This window comes from Guyanagaster necrorhizus, assembly GCF_019112545.1.
Source record: "Guyanagaster necrorhizus MCA 3950 unplaced genomic scaffold BT62scaffold_24, whole genome shotgun sequence".
NCBI lineage: Eukaryota > Fungi > Basidiomycota > Agaricomycetes > Agaricales > Physalacriaceae > Guyanagaster > Guyanagaster necrorhizus.
Genome location: NW_025064903.1, coordinates 657,045 through 676,228, shown reverse-complemented (window position 1 = coordinate 676,228; position 19,184 = coordinate 657,045). Strand labels below are relative to the sequence as shown.

Below are 19,184 nucleotides of genomic sequence, written 5' to 3'. Positions count from 1 at the left end.
TTAGTCGCAAATGCCGGCATCTTTCTGACGAAAATTGCCGTCTGGATCGTTCTACTAATGCGGTAAAAGCATTGTGCCGGCAGCCAATATGCCGCCTTCCCAACTTCCCTTCTACAGTACTTGCGACTCTGAATAAACTGAAACAATATCTAGCACCGGCATCCAAGTACAACCAAGTACAAATGTACTACAATCTTATATGCCAGACCACGCTTTGAAACGAGGGCTTCAATGCAGCAAAAGATGACGGCTTCACAAACGGCATGGCCTCAAGATCTCACCGCGTATCAAGGTCAAACATATGTAAACCTGCCGCCAGTGCCTTGGTATGGCGTCGAGCCTATAGGCCTCTTCGTGCCAATATGGGAGGACATTTTTGAACCATCAGTCAGCCTTCCCACTTCCATGACTTCAGAAGAGCTTGCCAAAATTTCTGATGTCCTGGAGTACACAAAAGTGCATCTAGATCTGGCATATCTCTTTTGCTGGCAAAAGCTCCTGGCCAACAAAGAGCTACTCATTTGCCACCCTCTGCCAATCCTGACTCTCAGCACTTGCCTTGATGCTTACAAGTATGTGGAAGGACATTTCACCTACACTCTTTCTGATCATTTCAAGGGTGCATTGGTGCATGTTGATTGTGTTGAGAATGATGGGAATTCTGGATTGCCTGCTAGAGAACTTCTCTTTGAATGATATAGAAAGTACTCCATTGTCAAGGCTTGATAGGTGTCACCAATTCACTGTGTTGTAAGTAGAGAGCAGAGTAATGTACAGAGGATTAGAATTGGTCTTGAGAGAGAGAGACATTCTACTTAAATACATTCTGTACTACTTTGAGATCTTTCTATGAAATACTAAATAAGTCTGGATCATGATCTAAGTCAGCTGCCACTGACTGGCATTGTATCTTCAAGTACATTCTTGTACTCACTCAGAATTGCTATCCCAACACTCCCTCTCAATTCCAAGTTCCTAGAATACCTGCAGATAGATACTCATGTAATGGTCTTAGTAGGCTTTTAATGAATATATCTGCTAAATTCTCCTCTGATATGCAGTGCTGAACTTTGACTTTGTTTGAAGCCATATGCTCACAAATGAAGTGGTGCTATATGTCTATATGCTTCAATCATGCATAGAATATAGGGTTCTCAGCAAATTTGATTGCTGATTGATTGTCAATAAAAATAGTCATCACTTCATAAGGTGGCAATCCTAATTTGGTTAAGAGTGCTCATAGCCAAATTACTTTCTGGGTTATATGTGCAAGGGTCATATATTCTGCTTCTATAGTAGATAAGGCTACAGTGGACTGTTTCTTTGAGCTCCAAGTAACAGCTCCTCCTGCATAGGTACAGACATAATCAGATGTTGATCTTCTATCTGTTCTGTCTTCTCTCCAGTCTGAGTCTGAATAAGGTATCACCTCATTCATAGTCTCTCCATATGTGATTCCAAAGTCTAGAGTCCTCTTTAGATAGCAGAAAACTTGCTTCAAGGCTGTGACATGCTCAGCAGCCAGATTTTGCATATACTTGCTTAATTTGGTGACAGCATGTGCAATGTCAGGCTGAGATCCATTGGCTACATACATTAGTGATCTAACACCAGGATGGTAATATTGCCTGGTGGCTGTGTCAACACCTTTTGGGTCTTCTGTTGGAATTTTCTCTAGCCATACATTTGGGTCCATAGATATTTTAACCAGTTTGCAGTCATTCATACTCACTTGCTCAAGTACTTTGAGAATATATACCTTCTGAGATAGAGTGATAGTGCTCTTGTCCCAATTTCTGTCTATCTTCATGCCCAATATATATTGAATCTCCCTCATGTCTGTGACATTTAGCTTCTTTTTAAGCTCTTCTTTCATTTTAAGCATGGTTTCATCATCTGAGGCAAGCAATATCATATCATCAATATGTACAGCTATAATTATAGGACCAGAAATCATTTGTCTGATATACACATATTGATCACTGATCAATCTGGTGTATCCAAGTCTCAAAAATGTAGCATTTAATTTGTTCCAAACTTAGCTAAATTGCTTGAGTTCATACAACATTAATTTGGATTAGATTTCTTTGAGCAGCAATTGCTGTAAGTAGGCAGAATGTGTCCAGCCTGACAATAGGTGCATATGTTTTGAAGAAATCAATATCAGATACCTGTGAAAATCCTTTTGCAAAAAGTCTGGCCTTGTATCTGATGATTTTCCCATTATCATCTCTTTTCAATCTGTAAGTCCACTTGCAATCCACAAGTGATCTGTCTTTGGGTAATTCTTCCAGCTGCCATATGCCTAGGGAAGTCAATAGATTGTATTCTTCATCCATTGCTTTCTTCTAATGATACTAGTCTGGTCTTGTCTTGGCTTTTTCAAGGCTTAATGACTCATCACTGAGGTTGTCTGCAGTCTCCCCAATGCATGCATAGTCTATTGCAATATTTTCAGCTTCTAAAGATGATTCTTCTGAGGTACTCTGTTGTTCTGATGTTTTCACAGCTTGTGCACTTGGATTATGAAGTGTTTGGTAACTCAGTTGAGTCTTTTATGCAATCCAGGCTGATTTATCATGTGGCTCAATCACTTTTCTATACCATATTGGAAACTTTGATTTGATTGATGGCACATCAGAGGCTGTTTTCCCTTTTGATTTGGCATTTCCAGCATCCATGGAATCATCCAAAATGCTATTATTTCCATTCAGAGTCTGCTTGACTTTGCTCTCTGACTCCTTCTCAAGTAATGAAAAGTGGAGGACTATATAGTCAGTGTCTATAGGCTCTGTAGTGTTGCTTTCAGGAAATATAACATTTCTTGAGGTCTGAATCTGCCTGGTTTGAGAGTTGTAATATCTTCAGGCCCTGGATTCATCTGTAAGATCTGTAAAAATAAATTTCCTTGACTTTGGGTCTAGTTTTGACCTCTTGTTGTCTTGCTGCAACACCTAGCACTTTACTCTGAATTCCTGGAGTGCTGAAATATCTGGTTTCATGCTCTGGAACACTTCTTCTGAGGTCAGATCATTTTTGATGGCCCTGGTTAGTGATTGGTTCTTCAGGTATGTGGCATATGCCACTGCCTCAGGCCATAGAAACTTTGGTAAGTGATGTTCTTCTAGCATAGCATATGCATGCTCCATAAGAGTCTGATTTATTCTCTCAGCAACTCTATTTTGAGATGAAGAGTATGCTGCAGTCAATTCCAACTGTATGCTATTGTCCTAGAGGTATTCCTTTACCTCTTTATTGCTATATTTCTTTCCATTGTCAATCCTTATAAACTTCAGATCCTTTCCTTTGTGGACTTCGATGTATTTTTGATACTGCTGGATCTTCTTTCAAATTTCTGTGCCTTGCTTTGACTTCAAAAAATACAACATTTTTCCATCTGTGAAGCTTATGTAATATCTTTCACTATGGATCCTCTGAGTTCGGACCAGCCCCCATAGATTCCAAAATGTCATTTCCTCTATTTCAGTATAGTCTCTTTTGGCTTCCTGTAGATGTACAAAAGTACACAGTAATGAGCAGGCCAGTATGATAGCAAGGATGATGGGCCCACGAAAACCGAAATGGAGGTCGAAGGTAGCACGAATCGAAAGCTTGGCCTTGGCTTGTTGAATCGGTTCAAGGACAGATCGAGTACTAACACCGTTGTCGATAACCTCGACACACGTTAAAAAGACACTCTTCGTGTGCTGCCCCAACAAGTCCACGGACTTTAGCAGTAGTGCACCGATGGACTGAGAGACAATGCTTTGGACGCTGCGACCGGATGACATAGAGAACAGCCATGATAAAGCATAGACACCCGCGCCCTCAGCACTACATCTAGCATCTTGTCCTGCATCTTTGACAGTACGAACGCTCCGTTGCTCTCGTTTTCAAGATGGATACGACGAGCCAATTGTGCGGGCTATTGCGAATGAAATGTGTGTAAAGAGAAAACATATATGGGAATAGCGGAGACTTGTAAGGGCATGATGGACAGAGAACGAGAAGAAAGTTGGTGATTGAGTATCCTAAGAACATAGTGAACGTAACAGCCCCAACTAAGGACGCGACTTATAGACGTAGCGGCACCGAAAGTACTACCAGGCCAGCGAGAAAAATCCCAAAAGACGCGCTCATCAGACAGGGTGGGATCCAATGATGAGGGGCGCGCACAATTCCCGGAGGCATGTATGGGAACCAGCGTACGCAGCAACGGTCGCGAGGCGTTCCAGATGGAACGGACATGTGCTGCTGAATCCAATGTTTCGCTAGCACGGCGACCAGTGCGGTAGCGATACTGAGAGGCTTGTAAACCAACACAGTTCGGACGCTGCAGGCCGAAAATCGGAGGAAGGCATGAGAGCCGAGCGAGGAATATCGTCCGCAAGGGCATCATCTACAGTTGCCCGCTAGTGCTAACCAGTTCGTATAGAAGCGAGGCCGTGACCTGGGTAATCGAGCTGTAAGCTCTGCGACGTTCGCTCAACGAAGATCGTAACCACTGCTGAGAAAAGACCGAATTAGCGAGGAGGCCGTATGTACGGTGGCCTGAGACACACGAAGACGAGCAACACATCTAAGCCATCCTTCCACCCGACTACTATTTCATGGTCAAATGCTGCACATTCTTCGAGGTATGTTCTCCATACCCGGGCTGCCAGCCCAGTTCTTCATAATTGATTGTCTTCAGGAAGCCTCTGTTCGTCAGACAGGTCGTTTTCCTGGCTTTCCGTAAGACTTTACTTTATTTTCAAGAAGAGAATATTACCTTTCATTCTTGATGCACGCCTTGAACGACTCCAATGGTAGGTTATACTTTCTAAGTGCGGTCGAGAGTGAGAATATCGAAGAAGATTGAGACAAGATGATTGTTGTTGTCTATTTACATTTGTAGGTGCGGATGTATCCAATCTTCTATTATCATTCTCCCACTCCTTCAGTCACGATTGCACATATGTACAATGTCATCGTACATCTCCTGTTCTGCGACAATAAGAAAAGGATTGTAGAAGTGCATACTGGAACTTCTAGGAGTGCCACTCAATCTGACTTGCTCCTGGGAGACGATCCGGATGCCTTGTTGTAGTCATCGGACAGGCGGTCATACTCTGCTGCCTGAGAGAGAGCTTGGGATTTGAGAGTCTCGAGGTCTCGGTGTGCCTTCTCTAAGTCACGCTTCAAGGTATCCTAAAAAAAAGTGAGTGAGGTGGGGTCAACAGAACAGTGAGTGGCATACCGATTCGTCTGCTTTCTTTCGCAGTTTCTCCAGCTCCTTCGATGAATCGAGTTCGCCCTAACGACATTTTAGGCATAACTTTAAAAGCAACTTTAAAAGGTAAAAAAAACAGTGGCTCACGTTGTGTTTCAGCAACTCGTCCTGGGCTTGAATGAGATCGAGAATGATGGAAAAGGTGCGCGTGAGAACGAGGGACAAGAACAGGGTAAACCCGGTAAGGTACACGTTTCTTTGAGAGCTGCAGTAAAGAAACACGTCAGACCACGTTCCACATCGAGTCGAGGCACGTACTAGAATTTACGTGCCGCAAGGTTGGTCTCTGTGCGCACGTCCGAAACACCCTGCTGACCCGATTTTGCGAGCTCAGCTTCCGCGGTAACACGGAACATTCGTTGAAGAGCATCGAAGAATAAGATTCCTACGAAGATGAAAGATATCTTCAAGGCATAGGCGATTTTTGCGACAAAGGGCGAGGTTGATAGAAAGCTGAAAACGCGCTTCTTGACGGTGTGTGGCAGAGGCAGAACAATGAGGCAAAAGGTACCCATTTCTGCGGCAAGCAAGAAGAAAGTGAGAGAGTAATAGATGGTCATGGTAAAGATGAAAGAGAAACACGTATACGTCAGGCTGTGCGGCAGGGAGTATATCGTAATAGTGTGACGTCACATATCCATTTTGGGACTACCTGGAAGCTGGGACGAAAATTCCAAGAACAGATAGTTGTATATCTCTGGTAATCGTGCAGTATGAAATACTACACCAGACTCGAAAAATTCGGAAGAGATTTCCTGCAGCATTGATTCGGCAATTACCGAGAGGTCACAGATGTCATATATTCTCGCCGTGACTGTGACTGACGACGCGTAAGAATGGACGTGAACGTCAAGCACGCTGGCAAGACACTCAATGTCGTCCTCAATCCTGAGATACCGCCTTTGCACTTCAAGGAGGCAATTTACCAGGTCACTGGAGTCCCAGTGGACCGTATGAAGGTCATGGTGAAAGGTGGCGTTCTCAAGGTCAGGCGCCTACATAAAATCCTTCATCGATGTCAGACTGATTGGCCGCTAGGACGACACAGACTGGAAAAAGATCAACCCCAAGGCTGGACAGACGTTCATGGTTATTGGCGCTGCTGGAGAACTACCCAAGCCTCCGGAGAAGCCTATTACTTTCCTCGAAGGTGGGATAATATGCTCTCAATGACAGTGACACGGTCTAACGACTGTCTCGTTGCAGATATGGAAGACTCCGAACTTGCAGAGGCACTGGCGATGCCTGTGGGCCTCAAAAAGTACTTCTTTACCTTTCAGCCTTGTCATATCCTCCTACTGAACCTCCTTAGCTTAGGAAATACCTGTTACATGAACTCTACGATTCAAGCTATCCGGGCGATACCACCTCTCCAATTGGCACTCAATAAGGCATCCACTACGCCACCCCTCGTATTGACCATTCGCGACCTTTACAACGACATGTCTCGTACCACCGAACCTGTTGTTCCCTATGCTTTCCTGACCGCTCTTCGTCAAACACATCCCCAGTTTGGCGAAATAGACAGAAGCGGCGCCAGTGGTGGCATTGCTCGTGGGTTCGCCCAGCAAGACGCGGAAGAAGCCTACAGCCAGATCCTCAACTCTCTGCGTGAAGTCCCCGACTCGGATGATCCAAGCAAGAAGTTCCTTGATCAATGGATGGCCGGTGAGATCCAGCGAGTGACAAAACTCGAAGTCGATCCATCAGAAACACCCGAACCTCCTACCATTACCACCGAGAAGGTCATGAAGTTAGAGTGCCATATATCAATTAATACGAACTACATGGCTACCGGAATCTCTAACGTGAGTTTTTGTACTATTTCATGCAATTGTGGCGTGCTAATGTCACAGGTAGTCACTGAAGACAACCCTAACAAAACACTCCCCTAGTCTCGGGCATGACGCGTCGTATATCCAAACCGCGTGCCTTACGCGTCTACCTGCGTACCTTACTGTTCACATGGTCCGATTCGCGTGGAGGGCTGATGTTGGACGCAAAGCGAAGATCATGGTACGCGAAATCTCTGTGTCTCCACTCACTGTCTAACTTGACTACAGCGTAAAGTCAAGTTCCCGACTACTTATGATGCTCTGGAAATTGTTTCGGAAGATCTCAAAAGCAAACTTACGACGGTGAACCGACGTCTAGTGGAGATCGACAAGAGTCGAGCGGAACGACGGAAAGCTCGACTGAGGCGTCGGGGTTTGGCCGGTGGTACGGAAGCTCAAGCCATGGATATCGATGACGGGGAACCGGAATCAGTGAAGAGAGCAAAAGAACGAGAAGAGATTGATAACCTTGTGGATCCCGCCATCAAAGCTGATACCGGAGCCAGTTGGAGTGGATTGTATGATCTCGTGGGTAAGTGTCGTCATGCCTCCGTTGAATTACTTGACTAACTATTGTATTTCAAGCCATTGTGACGCACAAAGGCGCGGCTGCAGACTCCGGTCATTATATTGGATTCGCTAAGAAAAGCGTGTTCCATGATCCGTCGTACTCTGGAGGTACGTCCGTCTTATTTCACAGATAGACATTTGTTTATATGCTTTTGTACAGCTCCGGTCACCGACATGGATGTTAACGCTCTCGATAGCATCGAAGCCGATGAAGATTGGTACAAGTTTGACGACGACAAAGTATCCGTGTTCCCCAAGGACAAATTGGGTACTCTGGACGGCGGCGGGGAGGATTCCTCCGCCTATGTTTTGGTATATCGAAGTCGAGTTGTGTAGACCTAGAAACGTTCAAAAAGCAACATGTGTACAAGTAATCGTCATGCCTGTTATTGGTGTAATTGCAAACCGTTTCGACGGAAACTCATGACCCTTGGAAAGTACAGAACCATTTCCTTCGACTTCCATTTATCTGCTTCTTGCTACCATCACGATCGGAACTCCAAATGTGTGCGGCTGCGGCTTGGACTGGGATCAATGAATGCTGATGGACCATTCTGCGTTTCCCCCTAGAAGACTATCAACCCACGCAAGTCAGCAACCAAGCGCAAGGTGCACAGCTACTGTGGGCAGTGGATCCGACGTCATCACAACGTTGCCATGTTTTTGTAGGATTATCTATCTTGACGAGATGGAAACGAAATCATCGCCGCTTTCGGTATATAGGGCGACACGCGGTGTCTACTCTTCCACACGTTCAGAATCTTGTACTACTACTACTAAGCGTTGAGCGCCCAGCTATCGATGCCAAATTTTACACGCGGATGCGGGCCGCCGCTGTTCTTGTTGACATGCGCATCGCTCCTTATCTCCAGCATCGTTTTCATATTTTCCATGCTGCATCTGGGGTATGACTCGTTCTTCACGATCCCAGCGGTCTATGGGGTTACCCTCGCGTATCATGCGACGATCCTTACTTTGGAGTATCGTAATAGCGCCCGCTTAGACCCTGCGTCGTCGACGACGATGGGGAGTATTGTGTGTGGGGCGGTGGTAGGGGCGATGTGGTTGGGAGCCTTCACGACCGTTCTGTTGGTGACGGTCTTGCTTGGGACCAGGGCTATTGAGGAGGAAACACAGGAGTTATGGATCCTTGTTGTACAGTGTGTTATTGCGCCGGTGGAAGTAGCTGTCTTGCTAGCGCTTGTCTTTAGGAGCGTGCAGGAGAGACAGCAGGGGTCGTCGGAGAGTTGGAGGAAAGTTGAAGAATGTTGATATTTCTTCCCAAGGTGAGGATGTTTTCTGTTGATGTTTTCCAAGAGGTTAATTTTTGTGCAAGAAAATAAGTATACCGATTCTTGTACATTTACTTCATTCGTTACACATCACCGACTGGATACCTTTCCACAGAATACCCTTCAGTTCAATGTCCAGGTACTATAGATTACATGGGTGACGGCAGTGTCCACACAGTGAACGCCGGTTCCAGACATTACGTACACTGAGTAATGGCGATCTATACAATGACCTACATAACCACCATCACTTGTGCGACGCCCAGACCAAGCTTCTTCTTGTTGTGCCATGCAAACTCGCGTGCTAAACCGCTACGAATAGCTGCCGAGTAAAAGCACACAGCAAGGTGGGGACAATAACAAGATCGCGCTAGGGTCCGGTACATCGATATCTGGAAGGCCCGGGAGGACACTGTATATGAAATTGCATAAGTAGTAGCAGTTTGCACAATCTACAAAGGCGACAGTCTCGATAGACTGATACTAATACCCTCCAGGTGTCAGCACATCTCAATATGTTCACGTCTGTGTGTTGAGAACACAATCGAGGCTAGCGCATGACGATAAGCGGATACTGGAAAGTACATTTTCTAAGCCACCTCCCATGCTGGTTTATTGTGTCAAGGTGTCTGTGAGGGCAAGTATGATTCAGTCGTTCCAGTAACCATTTACTGGCGAGCTTCCCCACTTCAGATGCATATGAGGCAAACACCCTTCGCGTCGGCAAGTACATGGAAACTGGGCACCTCGAGAGGGAGTCGGTCGCTTACTGTGATGACATCGTCGTACCATGGTACATTTCTTGCAAAGTGGAGAGACCTGCTACCCAGTGCCAGGTGATCATAGTGATGTTCTTCTAGATTGCGGAGATATTCAAGATATCGTAGGAGTGATATAATCTGCGTATCCTTAGTGGCATGAGGCCAGTTTCAGTATCTAAGAATGCAATGGAAGCCGTTTTTTTCCCATGCGGAGAGATCTGTGAATAAACCACACTTGAAAAATTTTCAGAGTCCTGGGAATGCATCGTTAAGTGTACGATAGCCCGTTCGAAACGATAACTGATCTAAGCCGTACCGATGGTGCATTCCGTTCTGCCAGACCAAAATAAAATTCACCAGTCAGCCAGTCGCTAGACTTTACAAAGTAGCACTCAGAGCTAATGATTCTCTGCTAGGCTTTCGGTTTTTCAGGATGCCATACCGATGGTGCGTTGCTACCTACATTTGATGCAAGCATTAATCGGATCCGCAAGAAAGTCATTATCCATGTCCATTGCGGCAGCAGCAGAATTTTTAGCATCGATCTATCAGGTCGGTCATGTGAGCCTACCTAGAAAATGTCAATCGACTGTCGCCCTAGGCAATTAAGAGGCTTTAAGCGTATCAAACGCGGGAGAGAAAACTTCAGGCACATTCAGCGTCATGATGAAGACCTCTCGTAGACCCAAGGCGGTCACTGAAGAGAAACAATGTCGATACCAATCTTCAAATATGCTACAGCAGGACCAGGAAGGGGATATACAGCAACTCGAAGCACACAACTTACACCCTCTACGACTCGAAGTACAAATGATTGGCATGATCGATGCTACGAAGGAGCACCGTTGGGTGCTGGTGTTTCCCCAGAACCATCTAGGTCGTCGGCAGAAGGGACAGGAGCAGATGCGGCAGCACCAGTAGCCACACCCTCTTGTCGCGGGGGTGCAACATCCCTAAAGAAACATGAGTAGATGAATAGTCCGAGTGGCAGCCGCAAACGCACCATTTTATCTGAAATCGCGTAACACGGGGCTTGAGACTGATATCTCTCACCAACCGCTCGAACATGACTTTTGATGGGGGTGTCTCTTTCATCTCTTCGTTGTCATACTCCGTGTTCTGGTAATATCCCACCCGAACAAACTCTTGGTCCTTGTAAGAACCCGTCAGGATTAGAGCTGCCACTCCAAGAACATCTTCTAAGGGTATTTTTGAGGGATCCGGAGGAGAGCCTTCGAATTCGAATGAGTTGACGCCGGATGGCACAGGTCCAACGAGACAATCGTCAAGTTCTTGGTCCAGCTCTTCGTTGCCGGGAGACGACACGTAAATGAGCTTCCATTCGAGGTCTGAGAGTAAAATGAGTCTAAAATGAACGCGACTGACATTCGGGATGCCACTGTACCGTCTTTCAGAGGTGCTATACACTCAAAGGTAACCCGAAAGCGATACACGTCGGAAAATCGAGCTGGATTGTTGATGAATTCGACGTTCTGAAAAGATATTAGGTATCTCCAAGTTCGCTAAGAGATAAATACGTACTCTTATCGTAACGATGGACATTGCGTCGGTGTTGATAGTGGTGGTAGGTGGCAAAGAGAAATGACAGAAAATTCCGTGGACGCGAAGTGGGATCACGTGCATTCCCTTTTGTTTTCTGTCGTCTCAAATTGAATCTTGACCATCTACCACCACCACCACCATCATCATCATCGACGACGACCGCGGCGGACAACGGCGGACATCGCTGATTACGACGACGACCTCTTCGCTTACGCAATAACGCCTTTCCTCCTTGACTGTCAATATCTGTTCTGTCGAGCCCGCTACCCTACTACCTCAGCGCCAATTCGCCTTCATTATCTCCTCACGAGCTGTAAACCAAATTAACGACGCCTCCTGCGATATATTCAGTCTGTGTATAGAATGTTTCAATAGTTTCTCGTCTTTGCCTCCGCATTTGTCACTGTAATTCTTGCATACACATCCCATCATGACCAGTCTGGGCGGGCCTTCAAATCCAGGCGTTGACGACCATTTGCGTGCAGGACCACCACAAGCATCGTCTAGCCGTAACACTATGCCAGATCTGTCCACTATCGTACCTGTACCATCACCCTCCTCGTCCGCGGCACAGTCACCTACTTCCTCGACCAGCTCTTCTCAACTACTTCCGATACCAACACCGTCGACAAACGTATCTCAAGCCTCCTTCACCTATCCAGACTCTTCTGACGAGAGAACGAGTTTGGGTCCGCTGCCTGCAGACATTGCTACTGCTGATATATCTATTGCTCGTGAGTAAAATTCGTTTCACGCTAGGTCCATTCAAAGATTTCTTCATCGACTGATGAACGCCGTTTAGCCGATGGAAGCTTTGTAGAAACATCTTCCGGACCCGCAGCACGCGAGCTGAAGCGACGGTATGACCAACATTACGGTGTAGGGAAAGACGTGAGGTCACCGTACGCTATCACAGCTTTCGTGAATCAACACGGGAAACAGATGTTTCGAGTTGGGTGTGTGTTATTTGCCTGTTTCTAAATATTACAACCAACGGCGTCTATTGCAGTCATCGAGATCAGTCAGCTCCTGCTGCCTCAGCAGCCGACGTAGAATTCACGATTCAGCGGAAACCGGCCAACAAGTTCCCGCAGTCTCATCGAAGCCGGTCGAAGCGCCGTTCACGGATGAGTGTACATGCGCTTCCGAATTTGTTCAGAAATAGCGGTTCCACAACAGCAACAACGATGAGCTTTACCGGACCTAGGAAATTGAGGAAGACGCGGTCGATACCGGACATGAACAATCCCCGTGCACAGGACGGGGAATCTCTGCTTACTCGCCCACATTCTAATAGTGTCACCTCCGCTGATGCCCCTCGACTCCCGGAAATTGACGCCTCCCTTAATAACGGAGGGATGGACCTGTTTGGCCAAGTCATGGATTGGACAACATCATTGGAATCTTTGAGCGCATCATCATCCCACAGCTTTGAGGACTCGGACGTTGACATTAGTCCCTCTGTCCTATCCGTTCCTGTTACACCTATCATACACCCCTTTGGACCCGGAGTACACTTCGATTCACCGCGAAAACCCGGTCTCGACCGCCTGCGCTCCACCCGGCATCTACGCGAGATGCAGTCTTTTGAATCTGGGTTAACAGCTCGCCAGACCGAGTGTCCGAGCAAAGTAGCATCTACAAGCAATACGCCCATCTCCCCTATAATATCAGAGTTATCCTCCCAGCAAAAAGAGCTCACTCGCTCTCCCTCTGCTATCCGCCTACGACCGCCCGATGTCGTGGACGTGGAATCCGGACCGGATCCATATATGCCTAGCTCCGAGACGGCCATACATTCTCGCTTTTCGACTGACGTTTTTGATGTCATTCAGACATATCGGGGAGTTCCGCTTATTGATAAGCTCTCCTCTCAAGCTGAAGAGACCGCAGTTATCAGACTGTCACTCTCTGAGGGCAATATAGCTGCACCGCGTAATGATCCTCGGTTTGTCATATGGGCCGAAGTTAGGTATGATGGCGACGATAGGTCTGTTTCGCAGGACAGCTACTCGTCTGCCTCGAGCCTTTCGGGACGCCGCAGTCGCAAGGGAAAGAGTCCAGAAGTGTCCAAGTTAAAAATTGCGCCAACGCAGGAGTTCCAGAAAATTCTTGTAGCTGCATCCATCGAACGATGGATCGCGCAAATGACGAGCGAATTGAACTACGATGAGCTGCTGGACTTCTTCCTCACCTACCGCACTTATATCGGAGCCGTTGATCTGTGTCACCTTTTAATTTGTCGATTTCACTGGGCTCTTCAGAAACACAATTCACCGAGTGACGAAATGGTCCGAAGAATTGTCCGCGTCCGAACATTTGTTGCCTTTCGGTACTGGCTTTTGACCTTCTTCACCGTAGACTTTTTGCCGAATCGGGAGTTGAGATTGCTTTTTGCGAGTTGGTTAAATGCTTTGATCCGCGATCCTATACTGGAGAAGCATAGTGACGGCTTGGTGGGCTTCTTTCCGTAAATCCTTTACGCGAAAAACTCATCTATATTCTATTCAGAGTATCGTCAAGAAATTGAAGAAGATTGCACAAGACTGTAAGAAAGCACATACACGTACTTCTTCGAAAGCGAAATCCCGGCCGACTAGCACCAGCGTTCAACAAGAGCACTCTTCAGGGAAACAGGAGCACTTACTTGGAGAAAAGTTTGCTGAGGCAACTAAGAAACTCCACGGAGAAGAAGATGTTGGCGAGTTGGATTTGGACTTCATACCTGAGGATGAAGATGTGCCTATATATGCACCAAACTATCCTCCCAACGCACACATCAGCAACATTCATCTCGGTCCCAATCTATCACCTCCAGGGTCGAACTCAATAGCTTTCTCATCGTTATCTATATTGCCACGACCGGATCACAACTCTGATCCTGGTGAAGAAGCTGCGGTGCCGTTCGTGCAAACCTCGGCGACATTACCTATCCATCACAATGCATTATCCCGCGCGTTCGTGAAGACTGCTTTGGTGAAGACGATCGGACGTCTCGGTCGATGGAAGCGTGTCTTGAATAATAGGACAACCCCTCGAGCACCTTTGGGCTCATATACCCATGTGTCCGCATTTGATTTAGAACTGTCGGTTTCTCGAGATCTATTGAAAGTTCAAGGTGGAGTTGAGCAATATCTGAAGCTCATCGAGCCGCAGCCAGATAATTTAAATGTAGCCTCCAATCCCAGTACCGTTGCACCTACGTCCTCTGCGGTAACGGCTAAACCCGAAGCTACTCCTGTATCATTCCAGGTTCCCGAACCTTCTCCAATTCCTGCGTATTCTCTCGTTCATGTGTCCGATGGAGCCAACAGATCTTCGGGAGAAGCTACAGTCTTGCCGCCTTCAACATCCACGGAGGCTTCACCCTCCTATATTGATGCTGGCACCACATCATTTTCTAGCACTTCTACGATGGACGATGAACCGGCCCCTCAAACACCAGAAGCTGATACCGTCTCTCTGGCACGAACATCGTCCACGGACTCATTCGGTGAACCTCTATCCGCCGATCGGAACTCAGCCAAGTTTCCGGCGTTCCAGTCTCCTTGGCAGTTTGACGTCGAATCAATTGATGAGCTAGATCTATCGGATACATCATCGGAGCACGCTCCTGGGGCCCCCGCTTCACCGCCAGGTTTGCGAAAGCCTCTACGTAGGTTACCTTTACGCCGAGACTTTGAGTTTGTGCGTCGGTCAGAGAGCGTTTCATCGATGGGAATAGTATCGCATGAATCGGTGGCATCAGAAGCGAGTTCCGCTGCGTCGTCCGCATCTGGGGTAGGTCTCGGGAGGAACATACAGCAGTGGCAGGTTAATGCACTCGTCGACTCTTTGAGTGATGATGGCGAAGCTGGTGATGTAGAAGATGCCCTGCGTCGCTTGGAGGGTCAGATCAATCCCAAACGTCAGCAGGAGAAAGCATCGAAAGTAGACGATTGGGTGAAGACTATGCAAACTCGCATGGCGACTGGTGATTATGAGGATGAGGAACCACGTTTCTCTGATGAAGAGGTCTATGATGACGAAGCTGATGAAGATAACGGCAGCAATGAGGGCGAAGATGAAACGGGGGGTTTACGTTCACCGTCTGATAATATCGATGTTGCCTCCATTGCTTCATCATATACGGATGCCGAACAATTCCTCGCTGCTGATAGTCCTACGGCTGATGCTGCGACAACGCCGATAGCAACAAAAGCATCACATAGCATTCCATGCCCCGGGGAATCTTCTAAACGTCCTCCGCAAGCGAAGCCTGCTCCCGAGGATGCAGTTCCTTTGGAAATCCTCCAGAGCCGTATGCCAAATGGTTTCCCATCAACTTTGTCATCTAATGCCATAACCACGTCTTCCGCAAGTTCTACCTCCGTCAACACAACTGTGCCCCTTTCTTCCAAGTTCGTTCCCCATGAAGCACCCCGCTCTCATAAATCATTCATCCTCAGCTATACGGCTGAAAGTCTTGCTCAGCATTTTGGTATGATTGATCGAGAACTGTTCATTAGCATCAAATTTGAAGAGCTCATCTTGGACGATTGGATTGGTCGGGAGAATGAGGTAGATGTGTTGGATTGGGCGCAATACCTCAAAGACAGGGCGAGGTGGAAGGCTGAAGGGAGGTTCCCTGAGAAGACGAGTGTGCTTGCAGCCGTGAGGGCGAGGTTCAATCTGATGGCTAATTTCACGGTCTCTGAAGTTGTGTTGACCCCCCCAATGGAGCGTTTAAAGGTGGTTGCTAAGTTCCTCAAGATCGCCATCGTAAGTGTTCATTTCAACTGCGACAGTACCCAATAACCTTATGTGGCATGCACAGAAATCGTACGAAATGGGTAGCTATAACACCGTTGTCGCTATCGTGAGCGCCTTGCAAAGCCCTTGGGTAAAGCGAGCCATGAAGCGAAGGTGGGACACCTTCCCGCATCAAGACAAGCGGATGTTCCATGACTTGAAAGAGTGGACAACGAGCGACAGGAATTTCATGCACATTCGACGTGCAGTAGACACCATTGTTGATGCGAAGCCAATTGAGCCCTCTTCACATGCGCCGTCCATCGTTAGTGGGGGAGTCGGAACTACGAATGGCAACGCTCATGCAGCGAATGGGACCGACAGAGCCAGCAGCGCATCCACCAAAGCGAGGCCGACGCATTCGACACATAGCACCAGCACTGCGGCCAAACAGGCTGATATTACGGAATGCATTCCTTTCATCGGGGTATATCTTTCTCAGCTGACGGAATATTCCCACCTGCCGGATCTGATTGACCCCACGTCTCCCACTACGCCTGTGTCTATCGATTTTGTGACATACAGTTACGATACGCTTTCTCAACCCGAGGTATTCGGCGCGTTGCAGCCACTTCCGCCTGGGATGCAGATAGAGCCACTGATTAATGTACACAAGCAACGGATGCGGGCGAAAGTGATCAAACGTCTCGTTGCCGGACAACATGTGGCTAGCCGTGTCGGATGGGGGGTCGAGAAACGGTTATTCCAAAAATGTTTGAGGTTGAGGGGTTTGAGTGATGAGATGCTAGGAAGGGCGTTGGGGATGTACGACCATTCTGGGAGCAGCGGCGGAGTGAAGGCCGACGTTCAGGACTGGGGGTTGCACATATGAAACCTAAGAGAAGTCATCGTAACGACGTGTACGAATAAAAAAAACGGACTCCGTTGATTAATTATTTCTATGACTCGTTTACCTTTGTTATCCTTGCCTTTGAATATGTAACGTACATCCTCTTAGAATCGTTGCTTTCGTTCGTTTTTTGTCGTTATGTATTCTGGGTTTTGTCGTGTTGAATACAAAATCTTTGAACTCGTTTGTTATTATTTTACTTTGGAAAATTGGACCCACAGCGCCCCACATAGCAACAAATCGGACCGGTAGGTAGGTAGCGTTACACGACAGTCCACACAGACTCGAGCTGTGCGGAGTTCAAATATATACTCATTTGGAGCTCTGGAACGACTTGTCCCAAACATGCTGTATCGGCACCTATCGTGCTGTCTGCCTCGTTGTATCCTCTTCTGCGACCATGCCTTCCTCTCAGGATGTACTCGACGACACAAAGGGGAAGAAATCTGAAGAGCCTACCCAACATGACAATGACCAGCCGGAGGTCGAGAATCCCGCATATGACTCTTCTCGCAGACGGAGAAATTCTACTAGAGGGCTGATGGGTGTGAAAATGCGTGAATATGTAGTCAAAGGTGCGTATAGATCATGTCTCTGGCGTAACAAAGTTCACTGATCATTAAAAGGCAATGACCCGTTCGACTACGAACAGAAATTCCCCGAAGACAAGCGGTACGAGGAATTGGGACCGACTGCCAGGGTGTGGAGAACATACCTTGAAGAGTGCGCTACATTTGACATCGAGATGGTAGAAGGATGGAGAGATGGATTAGATGTTTTGCTAGTTTTCGTAAGCACAGATTCTGGTTTAATCTTTCCTTTCTAATGGCAGAATAGGCTGGTCTCTTCTCTGCTGTGGTCACTACCTTCGTTGCTCAAACGTCGCAGAGCCTTCAAGTCGACTACGGTCAGGTCACGGCGTCGCTCCTATTCGAGCTAATCGACGTCCAGCGTGCAGCGGCCAATGGTTCCATTGTGAACGACGTTCCCCGCTCCGGCCTTACTCCATTCTCAGACTTTCATCCCACAACTTCCGATTCGTTAGTAAATGGACTGTGGTTCACCAGCCTCTCGTTCAGCCTCACTACCGCACTGTTTGCTGTCTTAACGAAACAGTGGATCCATGAGTACATGGCTGTTCCATCTGGCACGCCCCGGGACAGATGTCGGGTTCGTCAATTTCGATACATGGGACTGCGGAAGTGGCGTGTAGGTTTCATTATTGGATTATTATCCGTCCTTATGAGCACGTCGCTTTGCGTGGTTTTAATGGGTCTGGTAATATTCCTACTGCCATGCAAGTGTCGATTGCATCCATTGTCGGGTCTATCGCCTTTATATTATTCGCCATGTATTTCATCACCAATTTCCTTCCAATCGTATACCCCTCGTGCCTGTACAAGACGCCGCTGTCGCACTACATATTTCCTCTCTATGCCTATGTTGTTCACAACGGCCTTTTCTCATCGGTCATATCTCCAAGTACTGGTCCAGGTCCTCACCAGTTCCGAAAAAACCTCCCATTCGTACGCTTAGAGAAGCTGAATGTGAAGCCGTTAAGCTGAATGCCGACGAAACGGACGCACGCGCCTTGTCCTGTTTGTACTCCGTATCGTCCAACCTTAGCGTTCAAAGAATTGTTGCGGAATCAACTGTTACTTTACCGATACGATCTGTGAACTCCGTACAGCATCATGCAGAAGGGCTTCCGAGTGTGTGTGCCCTTACACTCCAAGGACTTTTGGATGATGCTCATCGAAGCGAAGTTCTTGTTGACGCCAGCAAGATGGACCGCTGCATCCGTGCACACCTTTGCTTTCGATTTCGGGATGTTTTATCCGAACATATAATAAGCGGGACCAATTGGCGCGGGACCTTCGTGCAGGACTTCTGGCTGGTGAATCCTACAGGGATTGCGAACAGATCCGAGATTTAATCGTATCTGTTCCACGGGCCCCGTCGGACAGTCAGATATTCTGTCTACAGACCGTCGCGTGGAGTCGTCTTCTGTTCAAGATCCTACCCATCAACCTGAAAGTGTATGAACTTCTATTTCATGCACTTCCCGCTAAATACTGGCGTGCCGATTGCAAACTTTCCCTCCATATCTTGCTCAAAGGCTGTGCAGATTTCGAGGTCAAGGATAGTGTATATCACGATCCCACGTCTCAGCACCTTAAACCTAGCGGTTGCCGAGTACGTTTTCTCTTAAGCTTGGCCCGACGCCCCTCCGTACACAGGATATGCGCG

The 19,184-nt window shown here is 47.3% G+C and overlaps 7 protein-coding genes across 7 annotated transcripts; 4 read left to right on the top strand and 3 right to left on the bottom strand.

Moving 5' to 3' along the window:
- Positions 1–3,427: 3,427 nt before the first annotated feature.
- On the bottom strand, positions 3,428–4,867 carry BT62DRAFT_1078690 (uncharacterized protein). The gene is made up of 3 exons (XM_043179414.1): positions 4,772–4,867; positions 4,563–4,724; positions 3,428–4,507 (listed from the first exon to the last, which is right to left on the bottom strand). Exon 3 carries the CDS (start codon positions 4,397–4,399, stop codon positions 3,926–3,928), a length of 474 nt encoding a protein of 157 aa, XP_043036829.1. The 5' UTR covers positions 4,400–4,507; positions 4,563–4,724; positions 4,772–4,867; the 3' UTR covers positions 3,428–3,925.
- Positions 4,847–6,027, bottom strand: BT62DRAFT_935267 (B-cell receptor-associated 31-like protein). Its single transcript, XM_043186901.1, has 4 exons — positions 5,531–6,027; positions 5,360–5,477; positions 5,240–5,296; positions 4,847–5,190 (listed from the first exon to the last, which is right to left on the bottom strand). The coding sequence occupies exons 1-4, from the start codon at positions 5,830–5,832 to the stop codon at positions 5,044–5,046; spliced, it is 624 nt and encodes a 207-aa protein (XP_043036828.1). The 5' UTR covers positions 5,833–6,027; the 3' UTR covers positions 4,847–5,043.
- Positions 6,028–6,108: 81 nt separating this feature from the next.
- BT62DRAFT_953777 (cysteine proteinase) lies at positions 6,109–8,103 on the top strand (the record flags this gene model as incomplete). Its single annotated transcript, XM_043188279.1, has 8 exons — positions 6,109–6,258; positions 6,311–6,422; positions 6,479–6,533; positions 6,585–7,080; positions 7,133–7,288; positions 7,336–7,639; positions 7,693–7,785; positions 7,838–8,103. 8 exons carry the CDS (start codon positions 6,109–6,111, stop codon positions 8,011–8,013), a joined length of 1,542 nt encoding a protein of 513 aa, XP_043036827.1. The 3' UTR covers positions 8,014–8,103.
- A 71-nt stretch (positions 8,104–8,174) lies between these two features.
- BT62DRAFT_996134 (uncharacterized protein) lies at positions 8,175–9,214 on the top strand. The gene is made up of 2 exons (XM_043190569.1): positions 8,175–8,963; positions 9,014–9,214. Exon 1 carries the CDS (start codon positions 8,479–8,481, stop codon positions 8,947–8,949), a length of 471 nt encoding a protein of 156 aa, XP_043036826.1. The 5' UTR covers positions 8,175–8,478; the 3' UTR covers positions 8,950–8,963; positions 9,014–9,214.
- A 1,082-nt stretch (positions 9,215–10,296) lies between these two features.
- Positions 10,297–11,339, bottom strand: BT62DRAFT_935266 (anti-silence-domain-containing protein). Its single transcript, XM_043186900.1, has 4 exons — positions 11,273–11,339; positions 11,136–11,223; positions 10,734–11,079; positions 10,297–10,683 (listed from the first exon to the last, which is right to left on the bottom strand). Exons 1-4 carry the CDS (start codon positions 11,291–11,293, stop codon positions 10,560–10,562), a joined length of 579 nt encoding a protein of 192 aa, XP_043036825.1. The 5' UTR covers positions 11,294–11,339; the 3' UTR covers positions 10,297–10,559.
- A 69-nt stretch (positions 11,340–11,408) lies between these two features.
- BT62DRAFT_996132 (ras GEF) lies at positions 11,409–17,124 on the top strand. Its single transcript, XM_043190568.1, has 5 exons — positions 11,409–12,027; positions 12,096–12,249; positions 12,303–13,749; positions 13,805–16,054; positions 16,110–17,124. The coding sequence occupies exons 1-5, from the start codon at positions 11,724–11,726 to the stop codon at positions 16,914–16,916; spliced, it is 4,962 nt and encodes a 1,653-aa protein (XP_043036824.1). The 5' UTR covers positions 11,409–11,723; the 3' UTR covers positions 16,917–17,124.
- Positions 17,125–17,138: 14 nt separating this feature from the next.
- BT62DRAFT_340749 (uncharacterized protein) lies at positions 17,139–18,723 on the top strand. Its single transcript, XM_043180564.1, has 3 exons — positions 17,139–17,509; positions 17,561–17,724; positions 17,772–18,723. Exons 1-3 carry the CDS (start codon positions 17,335–17,337, stop codon positions 18,468–18,470), a joined length of 1,038 nt encoding a protein of 345 aa, XP_043036823.1. The 5' UTR covers positions 17,139–17,334; the 3' UTR covers positions 18,471–18,723.
- Positions 18,724–19,184: the final 461 nt, after the last annotated feature.

Bases quoted from the DNA above. Each gene is read 5' to 3' on its own strand.
- BT62DRAFT_1078690 (XM_043179414.1), bottom strand. From the start codon at position 4,399: ATGATGCCCTTGCGGACGATATTCCTCGCTCGGCTCTCATGCCTTCCT.
- BT62DRAFT_935267 (XM_043186901.1), bottom strand. From the start codon at position 5,832: ATGACCATCTATTACTCTCTCACTTTCTTCTTGCTTGCCGCAGAAATG. The intron at 5,478-5,530 runs GTACGTGCCTCG...TCTTTACTGCAG, and splicing joins CTTGCGGCACGTAAATTCTA to CTCTCAAAGAAACGTGTACC. The intron at 5,297-5,359 runs GTGAGCCACTGT...AAATGTCGTTAG, and splicing joins ACGAGTTGCTGAAACACAAC to GGCGAACTCGATTCATCGAA.
- BT62DRAFT_996134 (XM_043190569.1), top strand. From the start codon at position 8,479: ATGCCAAATTTTACACGCGGATGCGGGCCGCCGCTGTTCTTGTTGACA.
- BT62DRAFT_935266 (XM_043186900.1), bottom strand. From the start codon at position 11,293: ATGTCCATCGTTACGATAAGA. The intron at 11,224-11,272 runs GTACGTATTTAT...ATATCTTTTCAG, and splicing joins TGTCCATCGTTACGATAAGA to AACGTCGAATTCATCAACAA. The intron at 10,684-10,733 runs GTGCGTTTGCGG...ATGTTTCTTTAG, and splicing joins ACGCGATTTCAGATAAAATG to GGATGTTGCACCCCCGCGAC.
- BT62DRAFT_996132 (XM_043190568.1), top strand. From the start codon at position 11,724: ATGACCAGTCTGGGCGGGCCTTCAAATCCAGGCGTTGACGACCATTTG. The intron at 12,028-12,095 runs GTGAGTAAAATT...AACGCCGTTTAG, and splicing joins TGCTGATATATCTATTGCTC to CCGATGGAAGCTTTGTAGAA. The intron at 13,750-13,804 runs GTGGGCTTCTTT...TATTCTATTCAG, and splicing joins AGAAGCATAGTGACGGCTTG to AGTATCGTCAAGAAATTGAA.
- BT62DRAFT_340749 (XM_043180564.1), top strand. From the start codon at position 17,335: ATGCCTTCCTCTCAGGATGTACTCGACGACACAAAGGGGAAGAAATCT. The intron at 17,510-17,560 runs GTGCGTATAGAT...GATCATTAAAAG, and splicing joins GCGTGAATATGTAGTCAAAG to GCAATGACCCGTTCGACTAC. The intron at 17,725-17,771 runs GTAAGCACAGAT...ATGGCAGAATAG, and splicing joins TAGATGTTTTGCTAGTTTTC to GCTGGTCTCTTCTCTGCTGT.